Genomic DNA, 25,921 nt, shown 5'->3' on the forward strand with positions numbered 1-25,921 from the left:
CCAATGGAGTTCAGCCTTCCAGCCACCACCAGGCACACCTGTGAGTGAAGCCATCTTGGGCCTCCAGACACCGCCCCTCCCCCAAGTATTACCAAGGGACTTCATATTGATGCCTCCTCGAACAGAAGAACAGCCCAACCGAGCCTGGTTGGAATTCTTGACCTCTGAAATCATGATATAAGATGGTTGTTATTTTAAGCCACTAAGTTTTGAATTAGTTCGTTAAGCAGGTATCCAGAACAAATAGTGATGTATTGATCTTTACACTTAAAAAGAGAATGAAGTAGGAAGAAAAAAAGGGTGGGCTGATCAGAGGAGTGGAATAGAAGGCGATCATAAATGCCTTGGACACAAATGAAAGATGGGCTAGGGATTTAGAAGACTTAGAGAAAGTTAAAAAAAAAATCAGAGTCACAAATTTTTTATCAGGCTACTACTGTGATTTAGGGCTACACTCACAACTTGTCCCGACTTCTTAGGGATTCAGAGGGAAAAGAGCAGGAAAGTCTTGCCTCACGCAGATGCTGTGAACAGTAATGAATAAACGTGACAAATAAAAATGCTTCAAATAAGACCTGAAAATGCTAAATATGTAAGGAGCAATCCTTGCACCTACTGAAAATCGTTCATCAGATGATTTCAAATTGAAGGCGTCTCAGGAGAAAATAACTTTGAAAACACAAACAGGCTTTTACTTTTTGTACTTTTATTGAAAAGGTACATTTAAAAAAATACACAGACATTTTACCATTTACAGATTGCAGATATAGATGCTCTAAAAGAGTTCACTCTGTTTTGTTGTTTTATGATACCTCTTGCCCCTGATACCACAAACATTCCAGTCTTGTTGATACCAGTTTAGAAAGGGGGGCATGGGAGCATGACCTGCAACATATTCGGTGAACAGAAAGACAAATTGTTCAATTATAAATTTTTTATCTTCTGTACATTATTGCATTAGGGAGCCACAAAATTATGTAGCATCATTACAAATGAAACAGGTTAAAAATGAAAAAGATAATTACGTAGAAATACATGGATTCATTGTCTCCTTGCAGAATGCACAAGAGGTGCAAAAATGTGCAACTTAGGAAGCTCTTTTTTTCTGGTTGTATACATTTGCTTAGCAACTCAAACTAAAGTGAGGAAGCTACAAAATAAGTTAAACAAAAATAGCAAACAGGTAGTAATTATAGCTATGTTATATGGCTTTCTAGTTCTTTTAAATATTACCAAATAAAACGTGAAACAAAGAAAATACATTATCTTTTGTTCTCTTAAAGAGAAAATTCAAAGCTACTTTGCTTCCTAACATTTACACAGCAACTAAAAATGTTGAATTCAGACAAGAGATACAGAACTAGTACTACACAGGATACAACAGTACTTGGGTCTAAAACAGTACACAATCCCTGTCGACAAGAGTACACCAGAAAAGAAAACATTGTGATCCGTTGGTAAGATGGTATCCACAAGTAAGCACTTGTGTTCATCTATTTTTGTTCCACACTAGAATGTGCCCAGTTGGATTCCAGAGTTATTTACAGACGTGTGAGGAAGACCCTAGTTTTCAAGTCTGTCAGGAAAATATTCCTTATCGTTTTCTAAGCCAGATCACACCCATGGAAAAAGAGTCAGAGAATGGTATATAGATACATTGTTTTGTTTTGTTTTCTCACCGATGCATTTGCAAGAAACCAATTATCTCAGATACACAGATCGAGTGGCGGGGGAGCGGGGAGAGGGACAGGGTGGGAGTAGGGAACAGGGGCATAAAGCCTGGGCTGCTCAGATCCCTAACGGTGGGAGCGGTCCCTAAAAGCACTCTTGAGCCTAGTGATTTCTTAAGTCTTTGGAGTCGGGGCTGGGGTGGTGGCTGGGGGAGGCGGAGTTGGGGCCGCAACGCCAAACGCTCCCGCCGCCGCCGCACCCCTCGGGCCCTCCCCCTGCAGCGGCCCGGGGCGCCGGCCGTCAGTAGGGCGCGAAGAGGATGGAGGCGGGCGTGGCGCGGATGGGCCCGTGGCCCGGCCGCAGCAGCGCGGGGGGGATGGCGGGCGCCTGGAAGAGCGACGCCGACGGTCGGGGCGGCAGCGACAGTGCCGACGACACCGCGGCCGCCGCCGCCAGGGGCGACGACAGGAAGGCCGGGGCCAAAGGCTTCATCATGTCTTTCTGGAATGCAAGTTTTGCCTAACGGAGGGAGAGAACCGGGAACGGGGTGGGGAGATGGTTTTCAATAAGCACCGCGGACATCTTTTCGCAACACAGACGTTAAGAAGTCAGCTTTTCAAGACCGTGACTCTCAAAAGTCAGGAAATTATTTTCACAGGGGTGGTTTTCAGAGGCTCTTGGCATATACCTTTGCTTTGATTTGTTTCCATTTCCACTCTTTTTCTGGTGGCCCTTGCCTATGGGCACTAGGAAGCGGGGGCGGGGGGGGGAGCCTCTCTGAATAGATAGTAAAGCTATTTTGTGTCGCTTCTTCTCACAAAGAAAAAACAAACATACCCAGAAAGTTTCCTGCTTAGATAATGGAGCTCAATTTAAAATTCTGACTACTCGTAAACCACAGTGCAGCGTTGAGGTTTTGGGGGTGGGGGGGGGGAGTATGCCTGAGCCTACACTTGTCTCTGAAGAGCTGCACTGGGTGAAGTAACTGGGGTTCAGGACGTTAGGGACCTGTTAAGCGTCATGAAAACAAAGTCAGTGTGCACCTCTGTCTCTGGCCACCTTAGGAGTATTCCCTGAAAAACTGCAGCTAACTCAAATTTCTGTTGTTGGGAAGGATTGTAAGTGTGCTAGAAACGTTCTCTTTTTAAAGGAATCCCAAGGTGGAATCTTCTTGTAAAGTAAGAAATCAATCCTTAATTTCTCTTTTGCAATCAGGAGAAGCTTTGCACACTGGATTTACTTAATGCAGGTAACACCTGCTTGCAGCATCAGATGGAGGCTTTGCAGAAGTTGGGAGCATTGCCTCCAGCTGGCCAATCCCGCTTCAACCTCAAATGGAATGCCACACTGGGCTAAGTCCCAGGGAGATTATGAAATCCATCCATCTGGGTATTTATATGACATCTATTGCTGGCGCCCCTGGGTATTTTTGCAAAGAAACTGAAAACAGCACATATTGAGAGCAGGTAGGACAGGCTGAATACCAACATGCCTGCTAAACAGGGAAAGAGAGAGTAATACAAACACCCACTTTACTTTCGCGGGGCGGGGGAGTGGAGAGGGAGGAGAGCTCTTTAGAAAGGAGGAGGGTATCAAATGGATGGAGTTTTGTTTTAGGAAAGCAAGCCCTCTTCCAGGTTCAACACATTCCAGGATTCCTCAGGATTACTTGGCTTTGTTCCTGAGCCTTTGTTTTTCTTTATATGCTAAAGAAGATAGTCTTTGGAAAATGTCCTGGTAAAGAGTAAGGTATTAGCTCTTAAAGAGGTTCAGTTTCTCTTCTCTAAAGCAGCTTCCTTCAGGGTGTCCTACAGCAGAGACTAAGCAGTTCCTTCTAAACTTCTGTCTATGAGGGCTATTGAAATTCAAAACCTTTCAGGACCAGTTAGTCCCTAGGCCCTCCTAACCCACAGTCCCTGCCCAAGCCAGGAAGGTAGACCCACGAAACAAGTGAGCAGGTGAGGCGAACTTACTGCTAAAATGCTTGGGCTCCGCTGGAGTTTATTGTAAGGGCTGTATTTCGGCTTCAGTGGTTTCCCTGCAACTCGATCCTTATGCCTTCGGCTAGAAATGTGCTGAAAAAAGTTTGATGCATTAGCTGAATCTAAATGTGAGCTTTACTCCATGTAAAATGTATTTCCTAGATAGAGGTAGCGGGTTGCTCCATTCCCAGTTCTGGGTCCACAGTTACAAGGTGGTGAGGATTAGATCACCGCGCTCTCAAAATTCAGACTTGCTCCCCACTCAGTTCTGATGCCTCTCTTCCTTTCCTTTCTCTGTAGTACTTACCCAGCTTTGCCTGTTGTTACCATCGTGACTGATGAGTCTGTCTCCCTAACCAGATTTTGGTCTTTGAAAGACGGGCTGAACATCTTGTCTCCCAGAAGTTCCTGCTCGACTGACTACAAGCTGCAGGTTGAACGCTGTGCTCGCCTAGCCCAGAACCATCATATAGATTAGATACACAAGCCAGTGGTTGATGAGGGAGCAGAAGGCTAGCTGAGGACGAAGCAGAAGCTGACACCCTACACCCTCCCCGCCCAATGTGATATATGTGACATTCCTCAGGCACTCCTGGCTGCCCTAAAGGAAAAACAGGTGGTTAACTGATCGAGATCACGGTCCTGCAGGACAGGAGTTTCCCTCAGTTTACAAATGTCCTAGTGATTTACAAGGAAGGAGCTTTCTTATCAATAGCCTAACTTCCAGAGACCCAGAACTCGGTTTCCGGAAGCCCTAACATCACCCTCCCCTCCATAAAATAAAGGGAGGCCGAGGCAGATGGAAGTGTAAATAAAACTGAATTTCTTTTTGAACCTGAAGCCCATTGACAAGGACGTGTGATAGGAGGAATGTAACATTCCTCCAGGAAACTCCCAACGGTCTTCCTGTTAGTGCCTCATTAGAGGAAAAAACAGCCTTGGCTTGACAATCAATAACCAGGCCTCCAGTATCCTGAGAGCCTTCTTTAGCATATGACAATCCTTCTGGACACCCCCTTTGTCCTCACCTCCCCAACTCCTGAGTATATAATCAGCCACGCCTCACAGCCCGGTGCAGCAGCTCATTCTGCCCACGGGTCCTGTACCTGGGCTTTAATAAACCACCATTTTGCAACAAAGACATCTCAAGAATTCTTTCTTGGTCATCCGCTCCAGACCTCACCCCACAGAACCTCACCTATAATCCAAAACTTCCTCAGTGGTGACCCAACAACAGTGAATACTAATTCAGGATACATTACCTGCTTGAGCTGAATTTCTGAATTAACATGAACATCACAGATTTCACAATGAAATGTCTTGTTCTGTAGTCCTGAGCCCTTACTGCCATTCTGCATCTTTAACCTTGATCCAGGTCTAGGATAGGACTTAATTGGACCAGCCCCATTACGAGCTTCAACCATGGTCTTGTGTTTAGATCCTAAGACAGAAAGAGACATACATTAAGTAAGTAGCTATTTAAGAAGTGAATAGATATATGAATAGCTCTCTGTTTTCTTATCTTTGAGAAGTTTATCTTCAGGCTGAATTTCTCATTGCTTTTTAAAAAAATAATCATTTTAATGCTGATTATAAACACTTTATTAGAAACAATGACGTTGATTATTCAACACATTTTTGTGGTAAAAAATGGGAAAACATGAGTATATTATGGAGAAAATATGGAAAATATAGAGAAGCGTAAGAAAGATTACCCTATATTTTCACCACTCAGAGATAATCGCTGTTATCATTTTAGTTTTCTTTTTCAGGTTTTGTTTTGTTTATATGCTAAAAAATACATATTTTCAAAACTGTGATCATTACTAGTTAAATATCCTGAAAATTTCACACAGCAAATCATATACTTTTTTTTAATAGTTACATTTTAATGACTGAGTACTATATTCTCTCATGTTGGGTTACTCTAATGCATTCGACGTTTCCCTACTGAGGGACTTCTAAATTGTTTCTCTTTTTTTCTAAGTGTGTTGCAGTGAACATTGTGCATAGATATTTGTCTTCATCTCTGTCACTTCATCGTAATGAGTTTTGGGAAATATTAGTGCTTTTGAGAAAATAAAGAACAGAGTAAGTTTTATCTCCAATTTGCTTTAAACTTTTGCCTTGCTGTTTCCAAAATTATTATACCCTACTTTTCTTAAAATCATTGCTTTGAGTCAAAAAAGCAGAGAAGACACGGAACAAACCTAACGTCTGAACAACAAAGGATACGGTATTCTGCTGGGAAAAGTTGGGTTTTGTTATAAACACGATTTAAATTCAAATGATAGCTGCTAACCTGTGTTGTGTGCCTCTAGCTGTGACAGGGAGTTCACAGCCACTTTGCATAGTGAACAATACAGTAATTTTTTGGCTTTTTCTTCTTCTGATTCAGAAACAGTACCAGGAGCTCCGTTTGTGCTCTTCGAGGGAGAAGCAGCTGCCCCAGGTGGCAAGGGTGCTGTGCCAGATTTGAGGAGATAGGAGCCCCCTTCGGAGCCTGATGGCTGACTGCAACTGTTGACTTTTAGCTTCCCTTTATCTTCTAAGAGAGACGCAGAGAGATCATATTCAAGCTTCATGTACCGTATCAACACATGGAAAATTGACATAGAGGAATTACACATAGAAAATGGATTTCCGTATATAGTTTTAATCTCCAGCACAGATTTTAGTTCATTGAACTTGATTGAAAAAGAACTCCATGCCATCAGTTTCCAATATCAGTTCACCCCTAGATTATGATGACTTATGAAAAATGACTTTTTTTCTCCCACTGGTGGCAGGTAACTTTCTGAGATCTTTGAGTTGTAAATTATGTTCCAGGGAAGTTTTTCATGTATAGGAAAACCAACTTCTTTCCAATACGAGTACATGATATGATGGTAATGTGAAATAAGTCATTCGTCAATGGTGGTTTCATTTGACTATTCATGCTTTCATTATGACATGGACATGAAATTAAAATTCAATTTTTATACCAAGTTAGCATTTTAACTTTGAGGTACTGGGGTAGAGGTGAGGGAAGAAGCATGGTTAATTTGGGTTATGGTCAGTTAAGATTTTGCTGCTCTTTGAATGGCAAAGCAATTTATCTAAAATACAAGATGTGGGTGCCTGGGTGGCTCAGTCGTTAAGCATCTGCCTTCGGCTCAGGTCATGATCCCAGGGTCCTGGGATGGAGTCCCACATTGGGCTCCCTGCTCGGCAGGGTGCCTGCTTCTCCCTCTCCCACTCCCCCTGCTTGTGTGCCTGCTCTTGCTGTGTCTCTCTCTGTCAAATAAATAAAATAAATAAATAAATAAAAATACAAGATGCAAAGATTTCATTCATTATACTTATGACTACTAGTCTAAATTGTAAGTTTTTTTTTTTCCAAGTAAGCTCTACCCCCAACATGGGGCTCAAACTCACGACCCTGAGCTCAAGAGTCACATGTTCTACCGGTTGAGCCAGCCAGGTGCCCTAAAATCTTAAGTTTTAAGTAATGACATTAACCATAAGCACAATATGAGGATTAGCCAAATCATGTATAGACATCTTGGCATTTTGATCATGTAGCTACTAAATGTTCTAATTCTCAAGGCCCATGCTGCAAGCTATAAGGAGGCTCAGAGTGACTTTAACAGAATTTCACTCTTCAGGGTCCATTTGCTATTCAAGACAGGTTCTGTTCAGTGGCTCCTTTGGGAAAGAAACTGGAACTTCTTAGGCAACAGCCTAATCCATCACACATTTAAGCTGAGTAGAGCTGGTGCTCTCAGAAAATGTCTATTGATGTGCTGATAAAGTCTTATTAAGAGGGGAAGGAAATTAAAATTGAAAACTTATTTGTTAATTGTCCTAGCTAATTTGGAACTGTGTACCATGGGCCTGGATGACCAAAAGGGAAGGAGTGACTGGAGGAACTGACATGATAGTGTGTGTCTGTTCTGCAGATGGGGTGAAGCCAAAGGTTTCATATGCATCAAAAATAATGGGAGATCATATTTCTACCTGTTTGATTTTGGGATCAACAGTTGATTTCCATCCCTTTTCCTGCATTGGATCCATCCAGGTCAAGACTAGCAGAGATTCTATAGATGAATTCCAGATCTGGATGGTGTTTGGAATAAATAAATGCTCAGATTCTTTTCTTATCCGTGGGTTTCACAATTTATATTCCTTTTCAGCAAGTTTATTAAAACTTCAGGATGCCATGAAGTATGATGGAAAAGGTCTTAGACTCTTACTAAACTGACTTCCATAGTATGAGAGAAGGAAATAAAATCAATCTTCTTAAATGGTAACAGTAAGTAAATTAGATTGAAGATTATTTCAGGCTTGGAAGTATCTCATCTATAAGGATCCCTCAGAGTGATTTTACAATATTATAGAACTCACAAAGCAGTGAAATCATTCAGTAATCTTAACATTTGCACCTACAGAATTACTCAGTTTCTTGTGATGGAACTCAAGTTGTTGCAGAGCAAAATCTTTACTTCAAGCATTTCATAAGATATTTCATACAAATTTCACCTAAAGAATCTGACCTGTTTTAGTCATTTACTCATTCTCTCTCTTATTCGTATTTATTTTATTGTCCCTTATATTGATCTCCCTCATATACTCTTATTTATATAGAATGTTACAATTTACAAAGTGCCATCACTTACATTATCTTATTATCTGTCACAACAAACTTGTGAAATAGGTTAAGGCTGAAAATAATTATTCCCATCTCAAAGATGAGAAAACTCAGGCTCATCAAAATTGAATAATGTCCCACAGATTAGTAGGTGGCATAAATGAGCATGAGGTTTTTCTCTAACTATTCACTGGGTAGTGTATTCATCTTCCTGCACAAAGGGTGGACTTCATGTGGCATTAACATTATAAAAGGCATACAGTGGTCACTGGAGATGTGATAAAGCTGTTGCTTTCTTTAGTTTTAAAGCATATTTGCCTTCAATGAAAATATCTAGCCTATTCAACAATCATCTGATTCAGAGAAGATGGACAGAATTATCTTTTTCTCTCTATTCCTATTTCTTTAAGAAAAATTAAACAGATTTCCTTTCCATATCTCCTTTTCAAAAGAGGTCATTTATTCATTAACAAATGAATATTAACAAGATGCTAATTGCTGACAATGTGCTAGACACTGAAGAGAATAGTAAATAAAGTAGGTATAGACTAAGAAAATATAAGTTTAGCAGGGAAAATGAGATAGTCACTCAGAGATCTCTCATTTATGACAGAAACGGGTAAGAGGCATGGGAACATGGAGCAGGAAATGATTTCTTCTGGTTAGGAAGAGAGAGACATTCTTCATAAAGGAAGTGATATTTTGGCCAGGTTTTGAAGGTCAGATTTAGACAAGCACAGGATGAGGTGAGAAGGAACAGGAAGTGAATGGTTAGAGGTGGAAACATGAGGAAATGCTTAGGTGTTAGAAAGCTTGGCGTTTGCTTGCTTAATACCTGCTAGCTCAGCACAGATGATGGCAACAGGTGTAACGAGAGATATTATTATAATGGTGAGTTGAATCAGAAGGTAGAGGATATCTTAAAACTTGTAAAATGGATACTAAGGGAGGCCATTTTCCTTTAAAAATATTAAGAGATATGGTATGTTTACATAAGTCATGTTTTACTTTTTATCCTCTAGATAGGCCAGAGTCTTAAGCTTTGTGAATACAGGGATAAATTTTGACCCTGAAAATGTGTAAATGGTCCCATCATATTTAGGAAATTCTGCCATTGGATTGATACTAGTTAGTCAATAAAGCAGATCCGAAAATCATCAATGCAATAATATATTTAAACTTTGGCATTCTTTCTGGATGTACAAATTCATAAGCTTCAAAGCTTAATTTTGTTATTTCTCATTTTAATGGCTTTATATTTTTATCAAAATCCATTCTGTTATTTTTCTTTTCTCGTTGGCATTTTTTAAAGCCTCCTTATTTTGTGTATTTGAAAGTTTAATGAATGTACTGTTTACTTCTGTTTCTTTTAATAAAGATGCATGTCATCTGGAACTTCTTCTGGTTAATGTGAATTCCATTTTCAAGTAGTCCCTCACCTAGTGTTAATTAGCAGGTCTTCTGACTGTCTTCATTATTTTCTGATTACTCAAACGCCTTTTTTTAGGTTTTATCCTACAAGACTTTGAAGCAAAATTTGCTTAGCTACATCAGAATTGTCCTTTGTAACAAATATCTGTAATTTACGCATCCAAGCGAATTTAATTCTTCAAAGTAGCTGTCGGGGAAGGTTCCACATTGATTTACTTATTTCCCAAAGTTCTAAGCATTTTGAAAACCTCCCATTTTGGAACTGTTCTCATATCTAGTTGATAAACTATGTGAAAGAAATCAGTCTTCAATATTTATTCGTCACAGTTATTTTTTACTCCAAAACTTTACTCAGATTAACCCACCTGTTCATCAAACTTTGCGCTATATTACTGAAAACACAGCTTCAGAGGACAAATAAGCTAACACAGAAGATGAAAAGAACATGCCAGGAGTTCTGGAAGCAGTTTCCAGAAACTAATCCTGTTGGTAACTAGAAGACTCATATCCATATATAGGTCTTAATTTAAAAAAACAATCAAAATAATATTATAACTACATTGTAGATCTTATGTTTCGAAGTAGAACTTTGGAACCTAAAATCCAATTTTTATGACTCCACTTACAAGGTTACTCTCCAGTTTAATGTTACTAATGTAAGTTTTTTCTAACCAGGTTTTAATGATTTAATAACAGATACATATTTTATATAATAAACTTATGTTCAATGTAGAAAATAAAGTCATACAAAAAACTTTTAAAAATCACCCATTATTCCATCACCTAAAATAAACTTTTTCTGTAAAGCACCAGATGGTAAAAATACATTAAGCTTTTGTAGGCCATACTGTTTCTGTTGCAACTACTAAGCTTTTGCTATTATAGCAGGAAAGCAGCCACCAGCATGGTTGTGATCTAATAAAACGTTATTTACAAAAATAGGCAGAAGGCTAGCTTTAGCCCACACAGGTAGTAGTCTGTCAACACTTGACCTAGATTATTATAATGATAACTGTTACTTCATACTATTTACACAATAATATATGTGAATAGACAGAAACATGAGGCCACTAACATTTTTCAATTAGCAATAAATCAAGAATATCTTTCCATGTCAGTAAATGTAGAGTTGGATCATGATTTATAACATGATATTTACTTATATGGAGGTACTATAATTTATTCAACTAATCTTCTTTGATATTTGGGTTATTTCTGTTTTGCACTTTTACCATGTTAAATAGATACAGAATGGGAGTTTGGTTGCCTCAGAATGAAGGATGCAAGCCCAAACTGAAAGCAATTGGCCATCAAGTATCTCAGCATCTTAGAGTAAGTTCCCAAGGAACCCTCCTGACACAAACGTGTAGCATTTCTAAGAGGTAGTAGAACTTATCCTGCTACCAACATCTTTTCATGCACTTCTCTAGCCTATCTAAGGATCAGAGGACTCACTGGCATCATGAGCTTCTGTCCTGGTTGGATGCTTCTGAATCTAGCCAAAGTAGTAAAACCAGAAGTGCATGTAAGAAGGGACACTGGCATTTCATTTCCCAGTCTGACAACTTCTGATCTTAGTCATCTGCCCCTCATACCAGGTGAAGTAGGGGAAAGGAAAGCTGGGGATAGATGAGCTGGACTAAGACAGGTCAGAAGTTGAAGGACCTGTAATCTCAGTTTGGCATGTCAAGGTTGAACAAGTTTTCTTTGGGTCAATAGGACATCTTGAAAGGCGGTCAGGCTTGAGCCCTGTTACTGGTAACTGAAGAGAAGGCTGATCACCAGGACCCTGGCAGCAAGAGGCTGAGGAGTGGACTTCTCTGGTGGGGGGAGCTGTGGAAGGATTGGAAGAACCACATGAAGACTTTACACATGGTCCTCCAGAGAGAGACAGCATCTGGACACCTGCCACACAGAGGGCATCAATGACTGTCATTAAGTACAAAAACATTTGCCCTTTCTTCTCTAATTTCCCCCCCATCCCTAACAATTGGAAAGGGCAAGCACTAGAGATTATAGGATAGGGAAGAAGGGAAGAGCAGACTATGCGCCGTCTCGTGGTCCAAACTAAGCCAGGAAGAAGGCAGTGTTCAGTTGGATAAGAGCCTAAAGTTTCCATAAGACCAGACTTTCTGATATCTGATGTCTCTGAGGAATGAGAAAGTACATAAAGTTTAATGAATTTATACATATGCATGCATTTGTTGAAACAGAAGATATAAGACATGTAGGAAATACAAGATGCAAGATACTGATACATAAGATAAAAGACTATAGATGTTTCCACCATCCTAGAGGGCTCCCCTGAACCTCCAATCAGTTGATACTCCCTCTCCCTCCAAGGTAACCACCTTCCTCATCTCTATCAACTTAGATCAGTTTTGCCTATTTTTGAACTCCATAGAAGTGTAATCACACAACATGTATTCTTTTGTGTATGGCTTCTTTCACTCAACATTATGTCTATAAGATTCATCCATGTTGCTGTACATAGAACTTCGTTTCTAAGAGCTGAAGAGTATTCCATTGTATGACTATGCCACCACTTATTTACTATTGATAAACATTTGGAATATTTTCAGTTTTGGGCTATTTTGAATAATGCTACTATAAACATTCTTATATGTATTTTTGGTAGACATAAATACTCATTTATGGTCAATGTATATGCATGGGAGTGGAATTGCTGGGCCATTACATATATAGATCTATCTATCTATCATCTATCTCTATCGACCTTTAGTAGATTCTAAAGACAGTTTTCCAAAATCCTTGTGATTTATATTCCTACCAGCAGTGTGTGAGAATTCCAGCTGTTGTACCCCCTCCCCAACACATGGTATCAGTACTATCAGTCCTCTTGGGTTTAGCCATTCAGGTGGAGCTGCGGTGGTGTCTCACTGAGGTTTTCATTTGTATTTCCCTACTGACTAATGGTATTGAACACCTTTGCCTATTTTTATTGGCCAATTATATACCTTCTTTTGTGAAGTGCTTGGTCAAATCTTTTGCTGTTGCTGTTTTTTAACTTGAGAAAAGTGCTCAGGAAACCAAGGCCACAACTTTAACAGAATTGTTCTTTGTGCTTTCTGAGGTCACTGAAATATACTGCTTGTCACTTCTTTGTACAATTAAATTTTCCTTTTTATATTTAATATTTCGCTAAAAAGAATTAGCAACAGAGGCATGCAGGGAAAGGACCGCTGGTCATATTCTTTCCTGTATTCACGAGTACCTTGTCCGGCATCTCATTTGTATTCCAAAAAACAAAGCAATGCCTCATTACTGCTTACCACTCATTAAATCAAGTTAGCTCACTTTGATAAGGAATTCTGAAAACATTCTCCTCTGTTTTATCTTCCCACTTTCTAAATAATGAGAAATTAATGGGTGTCAGTCACAGTACATACTTCCTTACTAGTTGTGCAGTCTTGTGAGAAGTGAAGCTAAAAAGCCCATGGGGTTCTGTATCAGACCAAAAAAAAACCCCCAAAAACAAAAAAACCCAACCCCCTAGAACACTGCAAACCTGTATGCTTGTTGATTGGTGTGCTGTGGAAGACTTCCTAACCCTTTGCTTCATTTGTCCCTTCCTTAGCTACACACTTGACACAGTAAAAGTGACGGAAACCACCAACTGATGACAGATATTTTAAAGTTTAAAGTGGAATTGCATTCAGACAGTTAATGGACTTGGGCGGGGGGAAAGGCAGCAGCACGCAAGCTGCAAGATGAATAAGCCAATTTGGTACCTTGGCGTTCTTTGCAAAACAAAATGTAATAAGAGATGTACAGATGTATAGAGCATCACTATATTGGTGGATGCACAAAGAAAGGGGCATTCATTTCTAGTATTAACAGGTCTGCCCCCGTCTAAAGGAGCAGGAAGAAAAGACCAACATTGCAGATAATGATCAGATACAACAGTCAGTTACCCCCTTTTATTTATTAGATGTTTTCCTGAAAGGCATGTGCAAAAAGATCTTGGAAAATTTGGTAATAATTTGAATGCACTATTTAAAAGAGTTTTTTTTTTTCAAATTTAAATTTTACTTAGTTAACATACAGTGCAATATTGGTTTCTGGAGTAGAATTCAGTGAGTCACCACTTACAAACAACAGCCAGTGCTCATCACAACAAATGCCCTCCTTAATCCCCATCACCCATCTAGCTCACCCCCACCTGCCTCCCTCTATCAACCCTCAGTTTGTTGTCTATTGTTAACAGTCTCTTATGGTTTGTTTCCCTCTCTCCTTTTCTTTTTTTTTAAGAGTTTTTTTTTTTTTTTGAAAGAATGGCTCTCTTGGCAATGCAATAACCACATATCCTTATTTTAAAATTTTATAATCTTACAGATTAGATTTGCTTAAATTAGAAACATATATAGTGAAAACTTATATATCTGAAGAACAGGTCAATAAATCTGACAAACAAAGGGGGAAAAAGTGATTCTATAAGGGGAATAAACACAGTCAGTCGGCTTCCCCATGGAAAATCCGTCCTTCTTAAGTTCCCTACCAATATCACCAACCTCTCATTAGCAAATGTCTAGTGTCCTGTTTCTTACAGAAATGAGGAAGCTGGATGTGTTTGTCCCTGATGTTACATTTTCTTCTGTTTGCACCTATTTTCTTTACGTCTCTGAGGAAAAGGTATATGCTTCCACCTATCTATCTTTTACATTCCTTTTCTCTTGCCTATAGTGCTGGCTACTTTCTTTCTATTGGGTTCTTTCTTTCTGTTTACAAAATGCTGAAAGTTCCTTGTTCCAAAAGTCATTCCCTGACTTGGTTCACTCCTGGAGGCTTCCGCTTGTCTTCCCTTTGGTGCAGAACTTGAAGTGGTCGTGTGAAGTGGCTCTTCTACTTCCTTTCTTCCTGTTTATCCTTACCCTCCTGCAAAACCAATGGTGTCTCTTCAGTCTTCTCTTGTACTGAGCCCAAGTTCCTTCTTGAAATGCTCTTCCCCCTTGATGTCGACAGACACTGGCCTTGCCTGGTTCTCCTTCAACCTCTACGACAGTCCGCCTCACCAGCTCCTATTCTTAGCCTGTCCCTAGTGTTGGCATTCCTCAAGATGACCCTCTTGTCCTCTTTCAGATGTGATATGGCCTAATCACTCTAATAACTTCTACCATATTGACATAGATTCCTAAATCCATAGGTGAAATCTCTACCTTCCTCACAGGTTCAAGATTCTTCCCCCCTAATAGTCTGTGGAACATCTATTTTGGATGTTTCATGGGTATTTCAAACTCAACCTGGTACTGAATGAATGATCTCCACCTAGGAGACCTTCCAAGTAGTCCCCTTATCAATCAATGACATTACTAGTTGTACATCAGAACTGTCAGCAATAACTCTCGAATTCTTCCTCTTTTACCTTCTATGTTTAACGAATGACCTAAATTTATTGATACTACTTTCTAAATATTCCTTTCATCAGCCTCATTCACTCTTTATCCACCAGACATTTCTTCAGCATCTACTATGTGCCACCGCCTCATTTCAGGCTTTCATTCTCTCTAGATTACCACTGACCTTCTTTCTAGATCTTGCTACTTCTGGGCCCCAAGCCCACCTCCTCCCTCCTTTCCTTGCCTATGCTCTCATAATCCTCTTCATATAATTATATTTTGATCTTGCATTAACTATAATTTTTTTCCACAGTTAAAATTATTACCAGGGTAGAGAGATTCTTGAGTCCTGCAACAATGTCCTAATTCATCTTTGTGTCCCGTGTACAGAAAGCCATAGGTGGGCAAACAATATGTTAAAATAAGAAATGTTCAATTCATTGCAGTACCTTTTAGCCTCACAAGTAAAAATACTAGAAATTCACTGTTAATGGCTGAATCATAAAGTGAAATAAATATAGAGAGAACAGATGTTCGCTGTTAATTATGTAAAATACCTGTATCATTGTTGTTGAAGATATATGTAAGCAATCAATATTTAATGTCATTTGAGTTTGAAATAATTCTCTCAAAAATAGGTCTCCTTGACATGTACTAAGACAGAGTCATAACAACAAATACATTGTGCCTGGTCCAATGTTTTGATCTGATAAAATGAACAAACCTATAGATTTTATTATCTTCTTTATTAGGAAAGCTATATAAGCTTACATAGAATCAATAAGGATGTACCTATGCCAGAAAAACCTAAAGCACATGTGAAAAAAAAATCATCAAAGTAGAGCCCATCCTCTTTGCAACTAAACTGATATCCTGTTTAGTTATAGCAAGGTTTCAGTCATAGCAATACTGTGGGTCTTACATTTGGAGAGTCATCAGAGATTTGTAGCTTAACAACCCATTCTGGCAATGTTGTAAGCAGTCATTAACAAATAACAGCACAGTATATTCATTTGAGTTACCAACAGTTACATGATTGATATATTTATGCAATAATATTCTTTAAGAAATTCCAAGTATTATGACTTATGCCACTATTTAATTTTTTATGACTTATGCCACTATTTAATTTTCTCCACCCTTTTAGGTAATAGATGTCTATTACTGAAGGTGTCATTTTACAGGCTTTGTATCTTAGTGATGATACCACTCACAGCCTACCCAGATCCCCAAGGCACATAACCTTTATGCCACGTGGCCCGAGATTGACCCAGTACATTTGGAGTCCTCTAGACACAATTTAGCTACTTCCAACTAGATTCCTCATTTAGATTTGATCTAATTCCTGATGTCCTCAAGCATTACCCAGCATAGTGTGAGCCAGTTTATCTCACAACACCTACTAGGTTAGTCATCTTGTTTTATTAGTCACAGGACTTCTTGTTGGAAAATGTCTGACCTCAATGCCTCACTTGAGGGTAAAACTGTTAAACAGCCTTTTGGAAACAGACAGAGTTCTCTAAATAGCATATGCCATTTTGCAGATGTGGAAAACAAAACAGAGTACTTATATGACAAGCCCAGAGACACAAGTAGCCAAGGACAGACACGGAAATTAAAACTAGTTTTTAAAATTCTCAGAGCACTCAAATATCCTACATTGGGTCAACTGATGCTGGTGGGGCCCCTTCACATCTAATGCTACATTACCATGCCTCCAGCTAAATCCCGGAAACCCTGCCTCTTCAAGCACAGTTGATCACTGGGAAGCTTGCTAAATCCTAATTAACTATGTTTATGTCTGATTTTCATATCTTGGCCTTTAGACTAATCCTGGAAGCAGGGAAAATTATCTATAAAATTGACTCTTCACTGAATATGAATCTATATGTCCTTACTTTATTTTTTTAAAGATTTTATTTATTTGACAGAGAGAGAGAGCGTGTGCAAGCAGGGGAGCAGCAGGCAGAGGGAGAGGGAGAAGCAGGCTTCCCGCTGAGCAGGGAGCCCGATGAGGGGCTCAATCCCAGGACCCTGGGATCATGACCTGAGCCGAAGGCAGATGCTTAACCGACTGAGCCACCCAGGTGCCCCTCTAGGTCCTTACTTTAAAAAAACAAAAAAGCTTATTTATTGGAAGTACGTTAGGACCCATGAAAGTTAGGTGACCGATTTTGTAAGTTCAAAACAGGTCCTGTACTGTCGTTTTCTGCCAGACTGTGGTCCAGAGTTAGGATATCCCGCTCTTTCCATTTGAAAGCCCATGTCAGTTGGGGTCTGGCCACTGGGCTACACCCTACAGTGATTCTGTGGTCCGATGAAATGGCAGTCATTGCCTAGCTCTGCATGACAATCGCCCCATCGTCTTCATGCCACTTTGCTGAGGGGCAGAAGCTGCTGGTCTCACACTCAGATAAAACAGTGGCATCTCCAAGTAGCTCCCTGTTAAAAGCTGGTAGCCCACCTCTGTATGAATGAGTTGGCACGGATTCTAGTGAGCATGTCACTTTTCTAAGGGAGCACAAAAGAGGGCTTGTTTGCTAGAGCTGGAATCTAATGAACAGCTTTCTCCTGTTTTGTGTAGTTTTCCAACCATTTGACTTGTACAATAATCATATTTCAACTTCTTCAGGTTGAAAAATTGCTCCTTTTCCTATTTGTCACTGAGAGATGTGAAACAGTTATTTCTGAGGCAGCTTTATTATGGAAAATAGAATAAGTAACTCCTGTCACTCAAATCAAGTCCCTCAGGGAGTGGGTCCAGTGATGATTCAAAGCCAGGACTAAGATTAAAAACTAATTTTCTAGGTGGAATGAGGAGTAGGTTCTTTTCCTTCTAAATGAATGACCATTTACAGAGGAAACATGGGTTCACAAGGTATAAGGAAAAACATCTGAATTCTGCTCCTCCCATCTCTTCCCTCTCTAGATGCAGAATTTAGGGGTTAGCTTTGAAACTCCAGGTAGACTGACAAGGGAAAGGTCAGCCTGAGAGATAATGAGGGCACTGAGTCTTTCTTCATCTAAAAAATGTATCTTTATTTAATAGAGAAAATAAAAAAACAAAAAACCATTACTTTCTTCAAACAAGCTCATTGCGTCAGGCTGCCCCTGGGAGATGGGTGTGCGCTGCCACTCTTTATGGACTGACTGGGTACTGCCTGTCCTAAGGAGACTACAGACATTCAGGGGCTGGAGTGCCCAAGTGTAAGAAAACTACTAATCCTTTTAAAAATATACTGCTGCTAAAAGCCAATCATACTTTTACACTTTGGATCTAGCATTTGTGCCCAAATTCAATCTGCTGCTTTATTATGAAATTGCCCAAGGCAGCTTTTTCTTTTTTTTTTTTTTTAAGATTTTATTTATTTATTTGAGAGAGAGAGAATGAGAGATAGCACAAGAGGGAAGAGGGTCAGAGGGAGAAGCAGACTCCCTGCCGAGCAGGGAGCCCCATGCGGGACTTGATCCCGGGACTCCAGGATCATGACCTGAGCCGAAGGCAGTCGCTTAACCAACTGAGCCACCCAGGCACCCAAAGGTGGCTTTTTCTTTAAGGGCTATGGGTTGCAGGAGAAAGTCTGTTGACCACAGAGAGTCTCCTTTAAAAAGTGATGTTAATTCAAGAGGCCTAGGCACCCAAAGGGCTGTCTAGAGGTTCTCATCATCTAGATCCCTTAGGAATATTGTGACATGGGGCCTTATGGCTACAAATTTCTTTCCCATCCTACCCACGCCCTGAGGTATATAAACTCATCTAGTCATTGGAAGTTATTATGCAAATAACAGTATGTGGAAATAGAGGGGAAAAAAAAAAACCCATAAGCCTTCCACACTAAGCAGGAGTTTTTAACTGGGGGTTGGTCTATGGACTCCCAAGGGGCCTATGAGTTCACAGGATCCATGAACTTGGTGGCAAAAAAAAAAAAAATCTTTATTTTCATTTATCTCTGATTGAAATTTAGCATTTCTTCAATTATAAAAGAAGGCAAAAAACTCCAGCAGTCTTAACAGTACCTGCAACCTTGTCCACTAATAGAAACAAGATATTTTCATCAGATATTACAGTAGTCATAAAAAGCTTGAAACTCTGTTTATGCCTCACATTACTTCAAAATTATCGTCGATATTAGACCTGTTGCTAGATCTTATTTAATGCCTTATTGTTATGTTACTATATCATCATAAAAATTCAACAACGGTATTCAGTATACTTGGTTTTCTTTGTAAAACTTAATTTTCATTTTATGGATTTAAAAACATCCTTCTGAGGGGCACCTGCCTGGCTCGGTCAGTGAAGCATGGGACTCTTGATCTCGGGGTCATGAGTTTGAGCCCCATGCTTGTTGTAGAGATTACTTTAAAAAAAAGCGATGAAAACAAATAAAAATGTCATTCTGAGACTAGGCCACAGGAATCCATGGCACCCAAAGTGGTTAAGAACCTCTGTGTTGACACCCATCACTTCATGCTGCCTTCTTTCTGTTCCTAGCCATCATTTCAACCACTTTTTTACCAACACCCTAAATTCCCTTCCTTGTCCCCAAGTGTCCTCTCAGTGCTTCGATTATGTAAACCAGGCCGTCTTTCACATCTGAGTCCTGGGGCGTACTGGTCCTTCTTCCCTTCCACGCCCCCCCCCCCCACAAACCGGGGCCCCTGTTTGCAAGGCTACCTTCCTTCCCATGAGGCAGAGGGAGCTTAAGTCCTCTGCCTAAGGCTTCCTTTCCTTCCCAGAAGGTCAGCACCCGTCTCTTTTCATGTAGTTTATTACTTGTTCAGCATTTACCCTTCCAGAGGGTATACTCTCAGGAGGGCGTGGCCCGAGTCTGCCTGATTCACTAACACATACCCAGTGCCTAGCATGACACAGCGTATTCAGTGGGGGCTTAATACATACATGCATGAACAACCCATTTTGTAACTTTTGATCTAGTGTATTACATGCATTTTTCATGTTGCTTTCATTTACTGTAAGGCTGCATAATATTGTAGTGGGTACAAGTACTTTACTGAAATAATTTCCCTGGTACTGATCATATTGTTTCCACTTTTCATTAATACAAATACTGCTACAGTAGGCATTTTCATATGTAACATTTTATTTTTTTGCTTTGTATTTAGGATTATTTCATTAGTATAAATTACAGGAAGAGGAATTAACTAGTTTAATGGGATGAACATTTTTATGGTTTTTTATTTATTCTATGATGTTGCTTTCTAAAAGGGTTCTCTCAATTTAAAATGCCATAAGTGACATAAACAGACATCTACTAGCAGTTTTTCAAAATACTCGAAAAAAACTCTTACTGGATATTTAATCTTATGGATTAATCAAAGGACTGGATAAAATTTTTGTTGAAAAGAATAAAATGAATAACTTTTCCTTAACTCAAAATGTGGTATCCTAATTAATTTCCCATGGAGTGAAAATATTTTCTTTATTAACAGAGAACTAAGAACAAAGATATTGTAGGAAAGACAAATTGTTTTAACTTAAATATGGCCATTTTGCTAGTTAAATGAGTAAAAATTATCATAAAACTATGACAGAAGTCCAAATACTTGCAAGCAAGGAATAAAATAATCTGTTATGGCAAGAAATTCTAGTATTTATGTCACTTCATATTTGAAAGAAAACAAAGCACATATTTCCTAGAGGCTAACTAGTTAATAGCATACACAAATTATTTAAAAAATTGCACACTAAGAAAAGTTTTTATAAGAAGCCAGAAATAAAATGTATGAGCTGACAAGTTTCTCATTTACTGACATAAATGCCAGCAGGGACCTGTCAGGCAGGAGTGTGCTTCTTATTCCCATCACACCCTCCCTTCTCCTCCGCAGTAGCCAACCCTGGCTCAAGGTGGGGCTGCTTCTCCACAGGTAGCACCCAGTTTTCTGCCTTAACAAATGGAGATGTGTTGGGATATCCTTTCTTTTAATGCTGTAACTGTGTAGAGGGCAGATTGCTGACCTGTGAGGTGGGGTATCCATCTTATTGAAGACAAAGGAAAAAGAGCTAACCAGTGTCCTCTCGCCATGTCCATAACTATAGAAGGTGTTGCAGCTTCCCTGTGAAAGTCTTCTGAATGGTATTAATTTAATATATGCTACCTATGTGACTGCCATGTGGGGGATGAAGTACCGGGAGCTGCAGAGGCCATAACAGACGAGATACTTTAAGCAGTGGGAGAATGAGTAGAAAGACATTTCCTCCATGTATAGAAATGTGAGGAAGACCAAGGAAGTCCTTCCACATCTTTACATGTCCCACTGGGAGAGTCAGGCTCATCAAGCCTTAATGTCTGGAAGGAAAACACAAGTGTAAATAATTACTATGAGATAATAAAACAAGCCCATAAAGAGGAGAGTAAGTACAGGTCACTGTTGCATGGCAGCAAGGCATGGAATGGTCATAGAGTCAAAAGGACGGGGATGGGAAATTTCTTTGAACAATGGTTGCCTTTTATGGCTAGCATTTATTGAGTATCTGTTATGTGATAGGCACCGAAGCTGCCATTATTGATTCATTAATCCTGACAACTCTGGGAGGTAGGTCTTAGCCCTCCCTTCTAACAGATGGGAAAACAGGTCAGTGAACATGATTTGATTAAAGTTATCTGGTCAGTGAGAAGTGGAGCTAATCTGTCTGACTTCAAGCTCATGCTCTTTTTACTACATTATACATACAAGGTAGGTAAACGACACTCAAAAATCATACCTTGGTTAATATATCCTTATTCCAAGACACTCAAAACTTGATTTCTCAAAAATAAAACCAGTTGTAAAAGAGGGTGGGAATAGAAATAACACACCTTTCTGAGGTGTCAGACATCTAGAAGTGTCACTTAGTGAAAAAAATCTCAAATAACCTTCAGAAAGCACGTACGGTTAAAGTTCATGCACCTTCATCCAAAGGTTGCATAGCACGGTAGTGAATTTGAGGGGCTGCCTGGGTGAGAATCTGGGCTTGAAGCTACCTTCTCTCTGAATGACTCTAAACCACCATTTCCTCTCACTAGATCTCACTTTCTAGTGTCCATCAGATGACTATATCATTAAATAAGATAGTATATATAAGACATTTAGCATATTAACTTTGGGCACACAATAATCATTCACTTACACATTAATTATTAGTAGTACTGCTGTTAAAATTATTTTTTGCATATAATTCTAATAAGATTGGACCTGTTTTTCTAGAATAAACTATAATAGGTGCAGCATAATGGAAGATGATGGTATCTGCCCACCACAAGGGGCACCTATCACCTTTCATGGATAGCAGCAAGAAGGGACAGCTCCACAAAAGGGAAAAACCCCAAACTGTAAGAACATCAATAATGGGCATTTTTATTATGCTTTACATTTTGCTAAGTATTTGCAAAATCTTTTCATTTGATTCATAAAACACCACTGTGATGTAGGGAGGGCATTATTCCCAATTTATAGATGAGAAAACAGAGGCTCAGAGAACATAATGCCTTCTCTGGAGTCACGGCTAGTTAAAAGAGCAGAGTACCACCATCTGCAGATGCGCTGTCCAATTCAGTAGCCATGAGGAGTACTTAAAATTAAATAAAATTAAATATTCAGTTTCTCAGTAGCACAAGCCACATTTAAAGTGCTGAATAGCTATGTGTGGCTCATGGCACTCATGTTGGACAATACAGAGTACAGACCATTTTCATCACCACAGAGTATTTTATTGAACAGAGCTGTCCTATAAAAAAGAGGGCACCAAACTATTAACGTGTGATACCATGCCCAGTATCCACAATACTGCCATGTGCAGGATGAAATACTGATTCTCAGTACTTCTCAGAGCAAGAAATCAAGGAAGGGGAAATATTTTATAAATGTTTCTAAGAAAAATACTTTAAGTTTTATACCATAAAGCTAAATTTTGTGTGGTACCATCAGAATTGGGCCTAGAATCCCCCAAAGGGGGGGCCTAGTACCAGTGCCCTGAACACAGAGTCTACAAATATTTACTGAGTGATTCTATTTGATCATCCACCCATCTCAAAAAATATTTCACTGTCAGAGAATTCTTCCTGAAGCAAATAAGTGGAATGTCATAAAATGTATGTAATAACCTTTGTTACAACCTCAGGGGCATTTTCGGTTGTGCATTTATAAAATTATTCGATGTACATATAAAATCTTCTATATTCCAATATCTTGTCAATGCCAAAAGGTTGTAAATAAGTGTAATCAAAAGAGAAGAATACCAGTTAAAATACATCGGAAGATGAGGAAAGTTTTTGATAGTGATATAAGCCTTAACGAGGAGATAGCCAAGGTTTTGCTTTTTGGAATGGTTTATAACGTATCCCTAGTAAATTACAAGTTAACAGAATCTCAGCAAATCATAAGGAAGTCTCAACTTTTGGTTCACTTTCTTAGCGTGATGCTAAGGAAATAGCTTTCAAAGTGGAGAAACTAACAATAAATAGTCTTATTTCGAAGCAATATAAAATCCTCACAAGTTTCAGAAGTTAGTTTCCAGAGTCTGACAAACACTTAACTAAGAATCTTCAGCCTTGCCTGGCAGAATGCTGTTGTCAAATTCAAGGTGGATGGGCAAAGATGGAGGCAGTTTCATTTTTTAAATTGACTTTGAAAGTCTTAATGATATACGTACATTTCATGAAAATATGAGCCTTGGTATAATGGTCTGTTCTCTTTAGACAGACGGGACTCGATTTATGTTCTACATGATTGTACCCCAGAACTTCAGATTTAAGATGTTTGTCATAAATATAGTTAATCTATTATTTTATGAGGGATACTAAATCTCGGCCTCCCGGATTTGGATAGGTGTATGCCAAATTTATGATGGCACTTGTCTATAAATGACAGATGCTGCCAAAGCAGAAAACTATCATTTTCTTCAACTCAACAGCACAAGGTCCTGTTGCTAGAGACCGAAAGGGGGGAAGAGGCAGTTACAAAGACCTTGCTGGCTAATCAATGGAGTCCTGTGGCAATCAGCGGAAATGAGAAGTTGTCATTTGGAAAACTTGGCCCCATTTGTAACAACACATAAAAACTTTGAAACACACAGGGGAACCCATAAAAATGATGAGGCAAGTGTCTTGCCATTTGTATCCTTGGCAGAAAGACTCTCGGACAAAATGGAAAATACACTTTCAAAAGCAAGAGGGTAACCGTAAAAAGCTCAACTATAGCCTTTCCAGGTAAATCCTACTGGTTGATAACTACTCTGGGTTCATACCTGAGGAATTGCCACAATGCAGAAGCACAATACGCTGAAGACGAAAATGAGCTGTTTTGTGGTATTCTATCCCCTTTCCTTCCTTCTTTTGTCTTTTCTGACACTGTCATCTCACAGTTCCCATGGTACGATCATGAGGATGGGCTAAACAAAACCATCTCCCGATCCCCAGTGGGACTGTTTTAGATGGAATGATTCAAAACGCTACTGAATCTGTGGGAAGAGTTTAGGACAATCCAGCTGGACCCTTTAGAGGGCAGTTCAAGGCTTTTGCCATATTGGGGATGCCCTACCCAGTGTCCACCTCTATTTCAGTGAGGGTATTTGGCTCTAGATATGTAAAATCTGTAATTGTCAAACTGGAGCTTTGAGAACATTTGTCATTTACCCGAAATGAGTGTTTTCATTCAAACTTGCTCTGGAAAAGATCTGTAATGTTTAAAGCTTTGTTCTATTGCAGTTAAATGCTACAAACATACTGCATAGGAACTAAGGATTATTAATAAAACAAAGCCTTAATGTTTCTTACAGTGCCATAGTTTCTCCTGAAAAATATCAACAGTCAGCAAGTAATTTAAGAGTAATATAAGGAAGGTGGGCAGGGGGTTGGGGTTAAACAGGTGCTGGGTATTAAGGAGGGCACTTGTGATGAGCATCGGGTGTTGTGCATGGGTGATGAATAGCTAGGTTCTACACCTGAAACTAATATTGCACTCTATGTTAACAGCTGGAATTTAAATAAAAACTTGGGGGGGGGGGGAACTAAAGTAATGTACGGTTCTACTCACTAATTCTTAAAAAAGTGGTTTAGTGGTTTCTGACTTTGCCCATTGGGATACTTGTATTTATTCCTAGGGAAGAGAAGTTTAGAAGTAATGGGAGTAATGACATATGCTTGGGACAGGAAGTCCTGACTTTACTGGGATATGAATAGTTCAACCACACATGAACTATTTCACTTTTCTTAGGCCCAGGTTCCTCATCATTACCATATTTTGGGGGGCAGCTTGAAGGTGGTAACCATATATTATTTTTCTTTGTAGCCCTAATATCCAACACATTAAAAAAATACATAATAGGTTGGAAGCTCTTCGAGGGCAAGAAAATGTTTTTGTGTTCACTGTTGCACCCTAGTATCTGTGTGTGTATATATATATTTATATATATATATATAAAATACCATTTAGTATAAATAATAAATATTTCTTGAGCAAATAAATGGATATAAAGTTTGTTGCACGATTGAATGAAAGATGGATACTAATTTCTGCCCTAACAGTCACAGGGATATTGAGAGGGTCATACAAAAACATATATGTGACTGGATTTTATAAATTGAACAAATTTAAGGTGTTCCTATTGTTATAGTTCAAGCAGAACATGCTGGTTTCATTATCTTTGCTCTTAATTGCATTTATAAATACATCTATAGTATTTTGAATCATTCCATCTGCTTTCATCTGTTTAGACAGAAACTAATTAAAGGCTGTTTAGCTCTAAATAGCTTTCTATACTTTGAACTAGAAACGGATTTTCCCCATTTGGTATCTAATTAATTAAAAAAATCTAGGGCTAAAGACTAGACATATGTACCATTAGGTTGACT

At 39.2% G+C, this 25,921-nt stretch overlaps 1 protein-coding gene across 13 annotated transcripts in view; it reads right to left on the reverse strand.

Moving 5' to 3' along the window:
* Positions 1–689: 689 nt before the first annotated feature.
* Positions 690–25,921, reverse strand: part of ZNF385B (zinc finger protein 385B) — a 399,531-nt gene continuing 374,299 nt past the window's right edge. For 8 of the 13 annotated variants that reach the window (XM_027591068.2, XM_027591067.2, XM_027591072.2 and 5 more), the window contains 4 exons: positions 5,956–6,201; positions 4,916–5,094; positions 3,645–3,746; positions 690–2,190 (listed from right to left, as the gene is read on the reverse strand). In XM_027591068.2, coding sequence (XP_027446869.1) covers positions 1,972–2,190; positions 3,645–3,746; positions 4,916–5,094; positions 5,956–6,201 — 746 coding nt within the window. In that variant the 3' untranslated portion in view covers positions 690–1,971. The remainder of the gene's footprint in view (positions 2,191–3,644; positions 3,747–4,915; positions 5,095–5,955; positions 6,202–25,921) is intronic. The other 5 variants (XM_027591075.1, XM_027591065.1, XM_027591064.1 and 2 more) reach the window with 2 other exon arrangements.

The sequence above is a fragment of the Zalophus californianus genome, chromosome 3, assembly GCF_009762305.2.
Source record: "Zalophus californianus isolate mZalCal1 chromosome 3, mZalCal1.pri.v2, whole genome shotgun sequence".
Taxonomy (NCBI): domain Eukaryota; kingdom Metazoa; phylum Chordata; class Mammalia; order Carnivora; family Otariidae; genus Zalophus; species Zalophus californianus.